We start from the raw sequence: 16,686 nt of genomic DNA on the forward strand, positions 1-16,686 counted from the left end.
GCCTAAATCTTAGCCCCAGCATGAGGGTCTAGGGGGGAAAACCCCTTGTTCATTGGCCCAAATGCAGTTTTCCCCACGGTTAGAGAAACATCACACTTCCTCTTAGCCTCTCATCCTTTGAATTTTAAAGCTTTGGCCTGAAACTGTTTCCCACCAACCTCTTACCTCATTGCAGTGACTACTAACACCCTGTGGGTAATCCCATACCTCCGCCGGCTGAGGAAAAATGTTCATCCTACAACCTCCTTACTCATGGCCTACCTTCCAGCCTCCAAGAGAAAACAATCAATCAGAGAGAATAACCCAGTATCAAGCTTCCAACCCAATCAATCATTTCCTCCTTCCATCTGGGTAAATTAAAAAAGGGCCTTCCTGGTTTAAGAACAAATCCTGCTCTGTCCAGATAGTTCAGTTGGTTATAGCATCATCCCAAAGCACAGAGCTTATGGGTTCCATCCCAGGTGAAGGCACATACAGGAACAGATCGATGTTCCTGACTTTCTTTCCCTCTCTCCCTTCTCTCTCTAAAATCAATGAAATAAACATTTTTTAAAAATGAACAAATCCTGACATCTATACAATGGATTCCCCCAGCTCCTCGCAGTAGGTATTTATTTATTTATTTATTTTTTCTGAAGTGAGAAGCCTGGAGGCAGAGAGACAGACTCCTGCATGTGCTGGACCTGGATCCACCCAGCATGCCCACTAGGGACGATGCTCTGTTGCAATTAGAGCCATTCTAGCACCTGAGGCAGAGGCTATGCAGCCATCCTCAGTGCCCAGGACAACCAATGGAGCCTTGGCTGCAGGAGGGTGAGAGAGAGAGAGAGAGAGAGAAAGGAGAGGGGGAAGGGTAGAGAAGCAAATGGGTACTTCTCCTGGGAAGAAGAGAATTGACTGGGAATTGAACCCGGGAGTTCCACATGCCAGGTTGCTGCTTTATCACTGAGCCAACTGGCCAGGGCCTCAGTTGGTTTTTATTATTTCCTTTGTCCCTGTATTTTCTTCCACTCCTCCATCAGCATAGAAAAGACCCAATTCTATTTCAGTTGTAAATTACCACTGTATCTCTCTCCATTTCTGGCCAACATCTTTAAAAAATGTCCATGCCAGTCTGGCCAGGTGGTGGCGCAGTGGATAGAGCATCAGACTGGGATGCAGAGGTCCCAGGTTCAAGACCCCGAGGTCGCCAGCTTGAGCGCAGGCTCATCTGGTTTGAGCGAAGCTCACCAGCTTGGAGCCAAGGTCGCTGGCTCGAGCAAGGGGTTGCTCAGTCTGCTGAAGGCCCGCGGTCAAGGCACATATGAGAAAGCAATCAATGAACAACTAAGGTGTCACAACGAAAAACTAATAATTGATGCTTCTCATCTCTCTCCGTCCCTGTCTATCCCTTTCTCTGTCTCTGTAAAAAAAAAAAAAAAAAATTCCATGCCAACTGTCTGCACTCCCTCACCTCCCACTTACTCCTCAATCCACTGCAATATGGTGTTCTCCTGGGAGCTCCAAGAAAACTGCTCTCTATAAGGTCAAGCAACCGCTCCTAAATCCAGTACACTTGCCAGTTTGTCACTCCTCTTGAACTCTCTCCCTGTGACTTTGGACTATGACTCTGGTCAATCCTTGATCCCTTTGAATTTTTTTCTTCTTTTCAACCCTTCCCTTAGATGTTCCTTGGGTTTTGTTCTAGACCCTTTCTCTTATCATTCTATCCTCTCACCTGGGATGATTTCACCCCTTCTATCACCATCTAGTTGTTAGTGATTCTCAAATCTCTTTTTCTAGTCCAGACCTTTCTCTGAACCTACAAATCCAACTGACTTCTGAACATCTCTACGTGGATATCCCAGAGGCACCTCAAACTCAGCAAATCTCAAGTAAAAGTCCTCACATTACCTTCTCCAACCTGCTCTCTTCATGGTTCCCAATTCAGTGAATGGCACACCATTACAACATTGCTCCAACCTGGAAAGGGGTCATCCTTGACTCTTCTCTTTCACACACTCCCTATAAAATTCACCTCCAAGTCCTGTCTATTCTGCCTTTTAATACCTACCAAATTTGCCTCCTTTTCTTCAGCCTCTGTCCAGTCTCTGGGTTAGGCAGCCTTTATTGGGTTTCCTGCTGGCCCAATATAGGAAAGAGGAGGCTTAAAGCCTTAGATGTAAGACAAACCAAGAAAGGTAGATTCATCAGGGGAAGCCTAAATTCAAGTCCGGGCTACTGCAATAACCTCCTAACTGGTCTTTTTGTTTTAAGATAAGTCCAACTAGCCTGATCAAGTGGAGGCGCAGTGGATAGAGCGTCAGACTGGGATGCGGAAGGACCCAGGTTCAAGACCCTGAGGTCGCCAGCTTGAGCGTGGGCTCATCTGGTTTGAGCAAAGCTCACCAGCTTGGACCCAAGGTCACTGGCTCCAGCAAGGGGTTACTCGGTCCGCTGAAGGCCCGCGGTCAAGGCAGATATGAGAAAGCAATCAATGAACAACTAAGGAGTCCCAATGAAAAACTGATGATTGACACTTCTCATCTCTCTCCGTTCCTGTCTGTCTGTCCCTATCTATCCCTCTCTCTGACTCTCTCTCTGTTCCTGTAAAAAAAAAAAAAAAAAAAAAAAAGGTAAGTTTCACTTCTACCTGAATATTTAGGGAATCAGAATCAACTAGAGTGCTGATTTAATGCATGTTCTTGGGCAGTGTGGCTCTAGGAGCCCTCCTTTTTTTTTTTTTAATTATTTTATTTTTATTTTTTTACAGGGACAGAGAGAGAGTCAGAGAGAGGGATAGACAGGGACAGACAGACAGGAACGGAGAGAGATGAGAAGCATCAATCATTAGTTTTTTGTTGCAACACCTTAGTTCAGGGTTCCCCAAACTTTTTACAGAGGGGGGCCAGTTCACTATCCCTCAGACCATTGGAGGGCCGGACTATAAAAAAAACTATGAACAAATCCCTATGCACACTGCACATATCTTATTTTAAAGTAAAAAAACAAAAGGGAACAAATACAATATTTAAAATAAAGAACAAGTAAATTTAAATCAACAAACTGATCAGTATTTCAATAGGAACTATGCTCCTCCACTGACCACCTATGAAAGAGGTGCCCCCTCCGGAAGTGCGGCAGGGGCCGGGTAAATGGCCTCAGGGGGCTGCATGCGGCCCGTGGGCCGTAGTTTGGGGACCCCTGCCTTAGTTGTTCATTGATTGCTTTCTCACATGTGCCTTGACCATGGGCCTTCAGCAGACCGAGTAACCCCCTGCTAGAGCCAGCAACCTTGGGTCCAAGCTGGTGAGTTTTGCTCAAAGCAGATGAGCCCGCGCTCAAGCTGGCGACCTCGAGGTCTCGAACCTGGGTCCTTCCGCATCCCAGTCCAACACTCTATCCACTGCGCCACCGCCTGGTCAAGCTAGGAGCCCTCCTTTTTTTTTTCTTTTCTCTTTACAGAGTCAAAGAGAGGGACAGATAGGGACACACAGACAGGAAGGGAGAGAGATGAGAAGCATCAATTCTTCATTGCAGCACCTTAGTTGTTCATTGATTGCTTTCTCATATGTGCCTTGACCAGGGGGCTACAGCAGAGCGAGTGACCCCTTGCACAAGCCAGCAACCTTGGGCTTTAAGCCAGCTACCTTTGGGCTCAAGCCAGAGACCATGGGGACATGTCTGTGATCCCATGCTCAAGCCAGTGACCCCTTGCTCAAGCCAGCGACCCCTCACTCAAGCTGGTGAGCCCGTGCTCAAGTTGGTGACCTTGGGGTCTCGAACCTGGGTCCTCTGCATCCCAGTCCAATGCTCTATCCACTGTGCTACCACCTGGTCAGGCTGGGATCCTTCCTTTTTGACAAGCTTCCCTGATGATTTTTTTAAAAGATTTTATTTATTGATTTTAGATAGAGGAGAGAGAAAGAAAGGTGGTAAGGGAGGAGCAGGAAGCATCAACTCATAGTTGTTGCTTCTCGTATGTACCTTGACCAGGCAAGGTACATACCAGGCAAAGTTTCAAACTGGCGACCTCAGCATTCCAGGTTAACATTCTACCCATTGTACATCAGGCTCCCAGATGATTCTTAAGCACACTAAAGTCTGAGAACTACAAACTGTTCTAAAACAAAAAACAATAACTTTCTGCCACTCCGATTCAGTGTCAAACTATGCCTTATAAGATAAAGACCTACAGACATGAACAAGAGTGTGGTGGTTACTGGAGGTGGGGGGGAGGGAAGGAGGGGGAGGGGGGAGGGGCACGGAGAGAACTAGATAGAAGGTGACAGAGGACAATCTGACCTTGGGTGATGGGTATGCAACAGAATTGAATGACAGGATAACCTGGACATGTTTTCTTTGAATATATGTACCCTGATTTATTGATGTCACCCCATTAAAATTAATAAAAATTTATTTATAAAAATAAATAAATAAAGACCTACAAAACCCTTTAAGAGCTAATCCAGGTTAACCATTGTAGCTCTTTCTCACCATTTCTTCCTGGGGAAGCCTCTGCTTCTTTGGTCATATTCAATTACTTGAATTCCTAAATAGACCTGCTCTCTCTCAACTCTAAACTTTTGTCTTTTGTAGATTGTAGAGCCAGAAGCCATGACTACCATCACAGCTGCCGGGCCCGTGCAGGTTCGCATTTGATTCGGACAGATTGAATGGAGCCAAGAACTGGTGGGCCATTACCTTTAATCCTATGTCGCACCCGGCAGGTGAGAAAATACACAGTGGAAAAACACTTCCCTTTCCATTCAGGGCTCCCAAAGCCACTGACTCATCTGAGTATTCCTAGAATCAAAGGTTTCTAGCTCACCAGCCTTATTCACCTCTGTTCCCCATCTCCTTCTCTTTGCACAAACTCTGCACAAACTGGCTTCTCCTTCAGCACTCCACTATCTTGGCTGTGTCTCCTCTGCAATGCTGATGGCAGGAACTGAGAGAGAGAGCCCTTGGTCAGCCTTATTTTTTAGTGTACAAATTAAAGCTTTTAAGCCAATGTTCAAATAAGGAAGTTTCTGATACAAGGCTACTTATCTGAGGCATAAATGGGATTCCTCATAAGAGTGCACCACCTCACATCATGTAACAGTCAAGAGTTGGAGGAAAAGCTTAGTTTTGAAAAATCTTAGTATTAAAAGGTGGGAAAGGGCCCTGGCCGGTTGGCTCAGTGGTAGAGCATCGGCCTGGCGTGCAGGAGTCACGGGTTCGATTCCTGGCCAGGGCACACAGAAGAAGCACCCATCTGCTTCTCCACCCCTCCCCCTCTCCTTCCTCTCTGTCTCTCTCTTCCCCTCCCGCAGCCAAGGCTCCATTGGAGCAAAGATGGCCGGGGCGCTGAGGATGGCTCTATGACCTCTGCTTCAGGCGCTAGAATGGCTCTGGTTGCAACAGAGTGAAGCCCCAGATGGGCAGAGCATTGCCCCCTGGTGGGCATGCCGGGTGGATCCCGGTCGGGTGCATGCGGGAGTCTGACTGCCTCCCCGTTTACAACTTCAGAAAAATACAAAAATAGAAAGAAAAAAAAAAAAGGTGGGAAAGGCTTAGTCTTAAAACTAAGCCTTAGGCTATAAGGACCTTGCCAGCTTATAGCCTCTCTCCCACACCCAATGCAAACTGTAAGCGAGCAAACATATACATTATATTTACAATTTATTTGACCAACATAGGTGTTCAAAGATTCACTGAAAGCATGAATAAATTGAAACTATCACTATGCAAATGTTCTGAGCTAGGCAATGGGGAGGCAAAGAGGGCAAAGTCCCTAACTCAAATAATATAATTTGGTGTGATGGTGGGGCGTGGTTATGTAGGAAATACACAAGAAGTGAAAGGGGCCTGACCAGGCAGTGGCACAGTGGATGGAGTATTGGGCTGGGACGCAGAGGAGCCAGGTTCAAAACCCTGAGGTCACCAGCTTGAGTGTGGGGTCACTGGCTTGAGCATGGGATCATAGATATGACCCCATAGTTGCTGGCTTGAGCCCAAAGGTCACTAGCTTGAGCCCAAAGGTCACTGGCTTGAAGCCCAAGGTCACTGGCTTGAGCAAGGGGTTACTTGCTCTGCTGGAGTCCCCTGGTCAAGGCATATATGAGAAAACAATCAATGAACTAAAAAGCCACAACGAACAATTGATGCTGCTCACCTTTCTCCTTTCCTACCTGTCTGTACCTATCTGTCCCTCTCTCTCGCTCTTTCTCTGTCTCTGTCGCTAAAAAAAAAAGTGAAATGGGAAGAAAAGCAACTGCTATGTGTCAGGCACTATGTGGGGCTTTACTGATATTAGCTCAGTTTCTCCTCATACAAACCCTTATAAGTGAGTGTAGTATTTATTTGCTCCTGAGGCTCAAAGGAGTTAAGTAACTTACCCAGTATCACATAGATGGCAGGTAGTGTTAATTGAGCTCCTACTGTATGCCAGGGAATGAACATGCTGGGTGCTGTGCTAGGTACTGTAGAAAGAGAAGAAATGCTGTTCTTACTGTCTTAAACCCAGGTCTCTGTTGCCATCACACACCTTCCCAGCCTTGTAGGACTGAAGAACCATTGAAGAGGAATATGTCACGTTAAACTTATCCTCATTACAAAAAAAAACAAAAAACACCCAAAACAAAAAACCTTACCCTAGTTAATATGTGGGGACTTACAGTAATCAAATGTTTGTTTAGTCCATAGATTCTAGGTGACTGTGGAGCAGCTGTGTTAGGCTTGCTCGCTGGTGTACCATTTGCAAGCACTTTGCTTGATTAGTGCGTAAGTACCTGGCAGCAGCACGTGTGCATGGCCTATATAAGGCTATGGGTGCTTGACTCAAAAAAGATAGGGGATTGTGGATTGCCTGTCCACCAGTGTGAGGGGCCATTTTTTTTTTCTGTATTTTTCTGAAGCTGGAAACGGGGAGAGACAGACAGACTCCCGCATGTGCCCAACCGGGATCCACTCGGCACGCCCACCAGGGGGTGACGCTCTGCCCCTCTGGGGCGTTGCTCTGTTGCGACCAGAGCCACTCTAGCGCCTGGGGCAGAGGCCGAGGAGCCATCCCCAGTGCCCGGGCCATCTTTGCTCCAGTGGAGCCTCGGCTGCGGGAGGGGAAGAGAGAGACAGAGAGGAAGGAGAGGGGGAGGGGTGGAGAAGCAGATGGGCGCTTCTCCTGTGTGCCCTGGCTGGGAATCGAACCCAGGACTTCTGCATGCCAGGCTGACGCTCTACCATTGAGCCAACCGGCCAGGGCCGAGGGGCCATTTTTGTTCTTCGTTTGCCTGAGAAGAGGTTTTCCCTGCTTATGTGCTTGCCCGCTATTGTCAGACTTTATTAAATGGAATGGCCTGATGCTTTCTGGCTCCACAGTTTCTCTACCGTCTGCCCGAATCCAATGTGAACCTGCTTGGCCTCAGCCACTGGTATTACAGTGACAGGTGTGTCCAACAGTATATCCCCTCTCCAAAGTTATGCTAAATATCAAAGTTACCTTCAGGCAATGGAGGAGTTTCTATAAAAACTAGTTAAGCATATTCAAATATGTCAGCAATACATATTCAATGACTAACTGGAATTCTGTGAGCTGAGCCTAGGGGATCTACTAAAACTATATACTGAGAGTCTCCAATTTCCAGGAAAAACAAATTGCAAAGATAGAAATTTCCCATCCTGGCTGGATAGCTCACTTGGTTAGGTTGTTGTCCTGAAGCACAGAGGTTGCTGGTTTGATCCCTGGTCTGGGAACATAATGGAACAGATTGATGTTTCTGTTCTTTTTCTCCAATCCTCTCTCTAAAATAAATAATTAAAAAAAAAAAAGACTTGCCTGGCCTGTGGTGGTGCAGTGGATTAGGAGGTGATCTGGAACACTGAGGTCACTGGTTCGAAACCTCAGGCTTGCCAGGCCAAGGCACATATGGGAGTTGATGCTTCCTGCTCCTCCCCTTTCTCTCTCTCTCTCTCTCTCTTTCTCTTTCTCTTTCTCTTCTCTTCTCTCTATGAATAAAATATTAAATAAATAAATAAATAAGAGTTCATTGTTGTGGCTGGATAGCTCAGTTGATTAGAACATCATACGCTAAGGTTGAGGGTTTGATTCCCAGTTAGGGAATATGCAAGAATTAATTAATGAATGTATAAATAAGTGGAACAACAAATTAATGTTTCTGCCCGACCAGGCAGTGGCACAGTAGTTAGAGCATTGGACTGGGATCAGAGGACCCAGATTTGAAATCCCAAGGTCACTGGCTTGAGCACGGGCTCTTCTGGCTTGAGCACAGGCTTACCAGCTTGAATAAGGGGTCACTGGCTTGAGTGTGGAATCATAGACATGAACCCATTGTCACTGGCTTGAGCCCAAAGGTTGCTGGCTTGAAGCCCAAGGTTGCTGTGCTTGAGCAAGGGGTCGTTCGCTCTGTCCTAGTCAAGGCACATATGAGAAAGCAATCACTGAACAACTAAGGTGCTGAAATTGGGTCCTCTGTGTCTCAGCTAGATGCACTATTCACTGTGTCACTGTCAGGTCAGGCTCACTGGTTGATTTTTGTATGTGTTCTCACCGGGGATCATACCCACAATCTTCATGTTTGGATCAATGTTCTAAGTGAGCTACTCAGCCAGGGCATTGAAACATTTTTAAAAGAATAAAATATGGCCTGACCTGTGGTGGCGCAGTGGATCAAGCATCGACCTGGAATGCTGAGGTCACTGGTTCAAAACCCTGGCCTTGTCTGGTCAGGGCACGTGTGGGAGTTGATGCTTCCTGCTTCTTGCCCCCCTTCTCTCTCTTTCTCTTTCTATCTCTCTGTCTCTCTTCTCTAAACTGAATAAAGAAATAAAAAAAAATTTTTAAATTTAAAAAGAATAAAATATGGCCTTGGCTGGTTGGCTTAGTGGTAGAGCGTTGGCACGGCTTGTGGAAGTCCTAGGTTCGATTCCCGACCAGGGAACACAGGAGAAGCGCCCATCTGCTTCTCCACCCCTCCCCCTCTCCTTCTTCTCTGACTCTCTCTTCCCCTCCTGCAGCCAAGGCTCCATTGGAGCAAAGTTGGCCCAGGTGCTAAGGATGGCTCCATGGCCTCCACCTCAGGCACTAGAATGGCTCCAGTTGTAATGGAACAACGGCCCAGATGGGCAGAGTATCGCCCCCTAGTTGGCATGACAGGTGGATCTCGGTGGGGCGCATGCAGGAGTCTGTCTCTCTGCCTCCCTGCTTCTCACTTCAGAAAAATACAAATAAATAAATAAATAAATAATAAAATATGCCTGCCTGACCAGACAGTGGCACAGTGGATAGAGTGTCAGACTGGGACACAGAACATCAAACTGGCATGCAGAGGACCCAGTTTAAAAACCCTGAGGTTGCTTGACCAGGTGGTGGCACAGTGGATAGAGCGTCGGACTGGGATGCAGAGGACCCAGGTTCAAGACCCCGAGGTCGCCAGCTTGAGCGCGGGCTCATCTGGTTTGAGCAAAAGCTCACCAGCTTAAGCCCAAGGTCACTGGCTCCAGCAAGGGGTTGCTCGGTCTGCTGAAGGCCCGTGGTCAAGGCACGTATCAGAAAGCAATCAATGAACAACTAAGGTGTTGCAATGTGCAATGAAAAACTAATGATCGATGCTTCTCATCTCTCTTTGTTCCTGTCTGTCCTTGTCTATCCCTCTCTCTGACTCTGTCTCTGTAAAAAATAAATAAATAAAAAATTAAAAAAACCCTATAAACCCCCGAGGTTGCTGCCTTCGCGTGGATCATAGACATGACCCCATGATCGCTGGCTTGAAGCCCAAGGTTGCTGGCTTGAATCCAAGGCTTGAGCAAGGGTTCACTTGCTCTGCTGTAGCTCCCCTGTCAAGGCACATACGAGAAAGCAATCAACGAACAACTAAGGAGCCACAACAAAGAACTGATGCTTTTCATTTACCTCCCTTCCTGTCTGTCTGTACCTGTCTGTCCCTCTCTCTGTCACTCTCTGTCACACACACACACACACACACACACACACACACACACACACAAAATGACCTGTGGTGGCGCAGTCACCTGGAACGCTGAAGTCACCAGTTCAAAATCCCAGGGTTGCCTGGTTAAGGCATATATGGGAGTTGATGCTTCCTGTTCCTCCCCTCTTCTTTCTCTCTCAAGTGAATAAATAAAATCTTAAAAAAAAAAAAAAAAGAATACAATATCTTAGTCCTGGTAGATAGCTTGGTCCGTTAGAGTGTCATCCTGACACACAAAGGTTGCAGGTTTAACACCCCCCCCCAATCAGGACACGTACAGGAATAGATCAATATTTCTGTCTCTCCCTCTCTTCATTCCTCTCTCTCTAAAATCAATAAATTAAAAAAAATTATTTTAGAGGCCTTGGTTGGTTGGCTCAGTGGTGAAGCATCAGCTTGGTGTGTGGATGTCCCAGGTTCGATTCCCAGTTAGGGCACACAGAAGTGCCCATCTGCTTCTCCACCCCTCCCCCACTTGCTTCTCTCTCTCTCTCTCTCTCTCTCTTTCTCTCTCTCTCTTTTCTCCTCCCACAGCCATGGCTTGATTGGAGTTAGTTGGCCCTGGGCACTGAGGATAGCCATCCTGGTGGCTTCCACCTTAGGTGCTAAGAAGGGCTCACTTGCCAAGCAATGGAGCATCACCCCCTAGTGGGCTTGGTGAATGGATCTGGTTGGGGCACCTGTGGGAATCTGTCTCTGCCTCCCCTCCTCTCACTGAAAAAAAAAAAAGATTTTAGAGGGAAAGGAAGAAAAAGAGAAAAGCAAGGTGGAGAAGAGGGAACTCATGGTTGCTTCTTCTATGTGCCTTTGAGCCCAGGGCTTCAAACCAGCGACCTCAGCATTCCAGGTCAACGTCTTATCTACTGTGCTACCACAGGTCATGGAAATAAAATATCTTTTTTTGTGTGTGTGTGACAGAGACAGAGAGAGGGACAGACAGACAGGAAGGGAGAGAGATGAAAAGCATCAATTCTTCGTTGTGGCACCTTAGTTGTTCATTGATTGCGGGTTTCTCATATGTGCCTTGATGGGGGTTGGGGGGTTCCCAACAGCAGAGCAAGTGATACTTTGCTTAAGCCAGCGACCTTGGGCTCAAGCCAGCGACCTTGGGCTTCAAGCCAGCGACCATGGGGTCATGTCTATGATCCCATGCTCAAGCTAGCGACGTTTCCCCTCCTCAAGCTGGTGAGCCTGCCCTCAAGCTCTATCCACTCGGCACTGCCTGGTCAGGCTCTTTTTTTTTTTTTTTTTGTATTTTTCTGAAGTTGGCAATGGGGAGGCAGTCAGACAGACTCCCGCATGTGCCTGACCGGGATCCACCCAGCATGTCCACCAGGGGGCAATGCTCTGCCCATCTGGGGCTTTGCTCTGTTGCAACCAGAGCCATTCTAGCGCCTGAGGCAGAGGCCATGGAGGCATCCTCAGCGCCCGGGGCCAACTTTGCTCCAATGGAGCCTTGGCTGCGGGAGGGGAAGAGAGGGACAGAGAGGAAGGAGAGGGGGAGGGGTGGAGAAGCAGATGGACGCTTCTCTGGTGTGCCCTGGCTGGGAATCGAACCTGGGACTCTTGCACGACAGGCCGACACTCTACCACTGAACCAACCAGCCAGGGCCAGTCAGGCTCTTTTTCTTTTTTTAGCGAGAGAGACACAGAGAAAGAGACAGAAAGGGAAGGAGATGAGAAGCATCAACTTGTAGTTGCAGTACTTTGCAATTTCTTATACTTCATATATCCACTATTGGTGTCAGAAACACTCAGATCAGTTAGACTGAAATATTTGAAAAATGCAGCAAGACAAATGGCAGAACTGTGGAGTGTGCACATTACATTAGATTTCACCGTATGAATAGCTGTCTTAAGACAAGGATTTGGATGAAATTATTATAGCCACAGATTTTCCTTCCTTAACAATTTGTACCTCCAAAGATCAAACTATTTGGGTGACAAGATTTTCCTAACTATTCCAAGACATCTTATTTCCACCAATTCAAATAGGTATTTCAGGGAAAGAACAGTTTCCCCAGCTAAACTACTGAAAATGTCGTTTTCAGATCAAAGTTTTCTTAAATAAAAGCTGCTACATTTTTAGGCCCTGTTCCCCAAGGCTTACTTTTATTTATTTTAAATATTTCTTTTTAAAAAAATTTTTTTAAATTCATTTTAGAGAGGAGAGAGAAAGGGAGAGAGAGAGACAGAGGGAGAGAGAGAGGAGAGACAGAGAGAGAAGGTGAGGAGGAGCTGGAAGCATCAACTCCCATATATGCCTTGACCAGGCAAGCCCAGGGTTTCGAACCAGTGACCTCAGCATTTCCAGGTTGACACTTTATCCACTGCACCACCACCACAGGTCAGGCCCCAAGGCTTACTTTTAAATTTCGATTATCTTCAGTTAGTTTTTAATTTTTTTTAATTTTTTAATTTTTAAATTTTTTTTTTTAATTTACAGAGACAGAGAGAGAGTCAGAGTGAGGTATAGACAGAGACAGACAGGAACAGAGAGATGAGAAGCATCAATCATTAGTTTTTCGTTGCGCATTGCAACACCTTAGTTGTTCAATTGATTGCTTTCTCATATGTGCCTTGACTGCGGGCCTTCAGCAGACCTAGTAACCCCTTGATTGAGCTAGCGACCGTTGGTCCAAGCTGGTTAGCTTTTGCTCAAACCAGATGAGCTGCGCTTAAGCTGGCGACCTCGGGGTCTCGAACCTGGGTCCTCAGCATCCCAGTCCGACGCTCTATCCACTGCACCACGGTCTGGTCAGGCTTCAGTTAGTTTTTTAAAAATTGCTTATTTGGGAATTTAGACTCAATATTATTTTCTTCCTTGTATTGTATGTATTTGAAAATACGGCATTTACAAAATAAGTAACTCCTTTAAATTACTGGAGCACTTTTTAGTTTTTCATTAAAAAAACCAAGGCTTCCCTGATTGTGGGATAGAGTTGCAGCCTTCTTTTATTTATTTATTTATTTATTTATTTATTTATTTATTTATTTATTTATTTACAGAGACAGACAGTGAGTCAGAGAGAGAGAGACAGGGAGGGAGAGAGATGAGAAGCATCAATCATCAGTTTTTCATTGAGACTCCTTAGTTGTTCATTGAGTGCTTTCTCATATGTGCCTTGACCGTGGGCCTTCAGCAGACCGAGTAACCCCTTGCTGGAGCCAGCGACCTTGCATTCAAGCTGGTGAGCTTTTTCCTCAAACCAGAAGAGCCCGCGCTCAAGCTGGTAAGCTCCGGGTCTCGAACCTGAGTTCTTTGCATCCCATACTGCGCCACCGCCTGGTCAGGCGAACTACAGCCTCCTTCTTTATCGGGATTATCCTCCCAACTGAGCAACCCGGCCAGGGCTCAGTTGCATCAATTTTGTCTGCATGCTTCCTGAGCGTTTTGGGGTGGGAGTTGGCAGCTACTACCTTTGTACAGAAGCCTGATTGGCCAACGGGGCTAGGGAATGGGCTCCCTTGCCCTCGACACCCCTCGAGGAAGCGACTTTTTTTTTTTTTTTTTAATATTTTTCTTTCTTTTTTTTAATTATTATTATTTTTTACAGAGACAAAGAGAGAGAGTCAGACAGAGAGTCAGAGAGAGGGATAGACCGGGACAGACAGACAGGAACGGAGAGATGAGAAGCATCAATCATTAGTTTTTCCTTGCGTATTGAGACACCTTAGTTGTTCATTGATTGCTTTCTCATTTGTGCCTTGACCGTGGGCCTTCAGCAGACCAAGTAACCCCTTGCTCAAGCCAATGACCTTGAGTCCAAGCCGGTGAGCTTTTGCTCAAACCAGATGAGCCCGCGCTCAAGCTGGCGACCTTCGGGTCTCGAATCTGGGTCCTCTGCATCCCAGTCCGACACTCTATCCACTGCGCCACCGCGTGGTCAGGCTAATCTTTTTCTTTTATTTATTCATTCTAGAGGGGGGGGGGGGAGAGAGAGAGAAAGAGAGAGAGAGAGAGAATCAACTCCCACATGTGCCTTGACCAGGCAAGCCCAGGGTTTTGAACTGGAAACCCGTGTTCCAGTTCGGCGCTTTAATCACTGCGCCACCACACGTCAGGCTAGGACCGGTTCTTGCGTCCAGTCTGCGCGCGCAGCCGAACCGTCACTGCTCCCTCCGTTCTCGGAGGCCTCTTCCTGGACCGGTGTGGGGCTGTCCGCGGCGGCGCCTGATCTGGCGGGAGGTTACTTTGAGGAGAGACAGTCCCTGGCGCTGTTTTCCCTTTTGTGTTGTCGAGGCCAGGGATGAAGGACACGTATAGACTGCCATAGAGAGGTGGTCGTTGCCAAGAGGAGAGGCCCCTGCAATGTTGGGGATTTGGAGCTGCAGGCATTACAAGAGTCGGTCGGGCGGGGCCCTTTGTCGCAGCGGGCTCTGAGCTCTACGCCCGGGAGCTTTGGAGGCCTTGCGAGTTCCAAGCAGCTGAGGCGCGGCGCTATGGAGGAGCTCGATGGGGAGCCGACAGTCACTGTAAGGGTGCCCCACGTCCAAGGATTGAGTGTGCTTTGTCGCTGCAGGCTTGTCTACCTCTCTGCCGCCCGCAGGGCGGCTGCCCCCTTCTTTCAGCTCAATTGCCCTTGTCCGGAAGTCACATTCATTAGGTGGTCGTGTTAGGATTGCAGTGGTCGCTGGGTTTCTGCTGCTTTGTATACTCAGAATACCTGGCCTCACAGGTCTGACTCTGTCTCTCTCCTTGCCTTGTCTTGCCGCCTTCCTGCTTCCCTCGCTTTCCTGTTGGGCTGACGCTCTTCATGAGCGCGCTCGGCCTAAGCAGAGTAATTGGGGCTTTTTTCTTCCCGCCGAACTGAGCTTCACATCGCAGCGCCGTGAGCCTGGCTCTGTTTTGTCGTGCTATACTTGCCGAATGTTTACTAAACGTATTTATTCTCTCGGGAGACTAGTTCTGTTTTTATTGCTGTTTGGTTTCAATTTTATCTGGACTCTCAAGAGAATATGTCAAGTGTTGGCTGATCTGTGATGTTTTAGATACGAGACACCTTTTTCCCAGTCTGGTATTCCCTTTATTCTTGCCGTTTTTCAAATGCAAGCCCCAGCGGCTTCTTAGAAAGCCTTCCTTGACTTCCTAACTAGGTCATAAATCTCTGCCCCTTATAGGCTTGTTCTGCTCCTATTAGCTCCTGGCAACCTGTAAACCCCATTAAACTGCAGGTGGCATGACCTTGTGTTTTTGCTTTCTAGAAAGTTGAGGTGCCTACGGTTTTCAGCTAAAGCCATCAGATTGCAAAGCAGTATCTGACAAAACAATTGAAAACGGGTCATTTCAAAGCTAACTGGACAAAATAAGACCTGAAATCTTAAGTATCAGTTAACTTGGGTTGTTGTGCTGTATAAAGCTTATTTACTACTGTAGAGTATTAAGTTTTAATATAAAATATTTTAAATATAAAATATCAAGAACTATATCAGTTTTGCAGGGAAGAAAAATTAGAGTATGAGAATCACAAACTTTTTCCAACTTCCCCTCCTCCACTATGTCAGAAACTTTGGATGGGGGAACCTTCCCAGTGCTACTCTGTAAAGCCACTGCTTTGATATTGAGCCATAATAATGAACCATGTATTTACAAATAGAATGAGGACTACCTAAGCTTTATTTTTTTGTGTGTGTGTTTTTTTTTACAGAGACGGAGAGAGAGTCAGAGAGAGGGATAGACAGAGACAGACAGGAACGGAGAGATGAGAAGCATCAGTCATTAGTTTTTCGTTGCGCGTTGCGACACCTTAGTTGTTCATTGATTGCTTTCTCATATGTGCTTTGACTGCAGGCCTTCAGCAGACCGAGTAACCCCTTGCTCGAGCCAGCGTCCTTGGGTCCAAGCTGGTGAGCTTTTGCTCAAATCAGATGAGCCCGCGCTCAAGCTGACGACCTCGGGGTTTTGAACCTGGGTCCTCTGCATCCCAGTCTGACGCTCTATCCACTGCGCAACCGCCTGGTCAGGCTAAGCTTTATTTTGATCCCATTAGTGGTGATTGACTTGTGATGACCCAGCTCTATATTGATGTTGGGGCAACCACGTAGGAAACTGGTTGGCCTTGTAGGCACAACCTCACATAGGTGCATTACCTTGGTAGAACTCCATAGTCTAGAATCTGAACCTCAGCTCTGCAAGTTCAAACTCAAGTCATGTCTGCATTTGAGCATTAAGCTGCATTTTGGGAATACTGTAAACACATTCTTCAAGAGACTGTCGAAAAATCCTGAATACCGCCTGACCAGGCGGTGGTGCAGTGGATAGAGCGTCGGACTGGGATGCGGAAGACCCAGGTTTGAGACCCTGAGGTCACCAGCTTGAGCGCGAGCTCATCTGGCTTGAGCAAAACAAAAAAAAGCTCACCAGCTTGGATCCAAGGTCGCTGGCTCGAGCAAGGGATCACTCGGTCTGCTGAAGGCCCGTGGTCAAGGCACATATGAGAAGGCAATCAATAAACAACTAAGGTGCCATAACGAAAAACTGATAATTGATGCTTCTCATCTCTCTCCGTTTCTATCTGTCTGCCCCTGTCTCTCTGACTCTCTCTCTGTCTCTGTAAAAAAAAAAAAAGAAAAATCCTGAATACCATTAAGTTATCCTTCATGGCGGCTGTGCCTGCTCTTCACACAGCCTCTTCCTATTATCAGGGAACATGAAGGCCAATTAGTAAGTAGCAGATTCGAGGATAGTTAAGTAGACTCAAAGTAGAAAGAATAA

At 46.8% G+C, this 16,686-nt stretch overlaps 2 protein-coding genes across 3 annotated transcripts in view; both read left to right on the forward strand.

Moving 5' to 3' along the window:
* The window catches only part of ARMC7 (armadillo repeat containing 7), a 98,220-nt gene extending 93,537 nt beyond the window's left edge, over positions 1-4,683 (forward strand). Inside the window, exon 3 of the mRNA XM_066238062.1 lies at positions 4,579-4,683. Coding sequence (XP_066094159.1) covers positions 4,579-4,655 — 77 coding nt within the window. The 3' untranslated portion in view covers positions 4,656-4,683. The remainder of the gene's footprint in view (positions 1-4,578) is intronic.
* Positions 4,684-14,158: 9,475 nt separating this feature from the next.
* Positions 14,159-16,686, forward strand: part of NUP85 (nucleoporin 85) — a 46,572-nt gene continuing 44,044 nt past the window's right edge. Inside the window, exon 1 of one of the 2 annotated variants that reach the window (XM_066234006.1) lies at positions 14,159-14,447. In XM_066234006.1, coding sequence (XP_066090103.1) covers positions 14,415-14,447 — 33 coding nt within the window. In that variant the 5' untranslated portion in view covers positions 14,159-14,414. The remainder of the gene's footprint in view (positions 14,448-16,686) is intronic. The other variant, XM_066234005.1, reaches the window with a different exon arrangement.

The sequence above is a fragment of the Saccopteryx bilineata genome, chromosome 6 (genome assembly GCF_036850765.1).
Source record: "Saccopteryx bilineata isolate mSacBil1 chromosome 6, mSacBil1_pri_phased_curated, whole genome shotgun sequence".
In the NCBI taxonomy this organism is placed as follows: Eukaryota; Metazoa; Chordata; class Mammalia; order Chiroptera; family Emballonuridae; genus Saccopteryx; species Saccopteryx bilineata.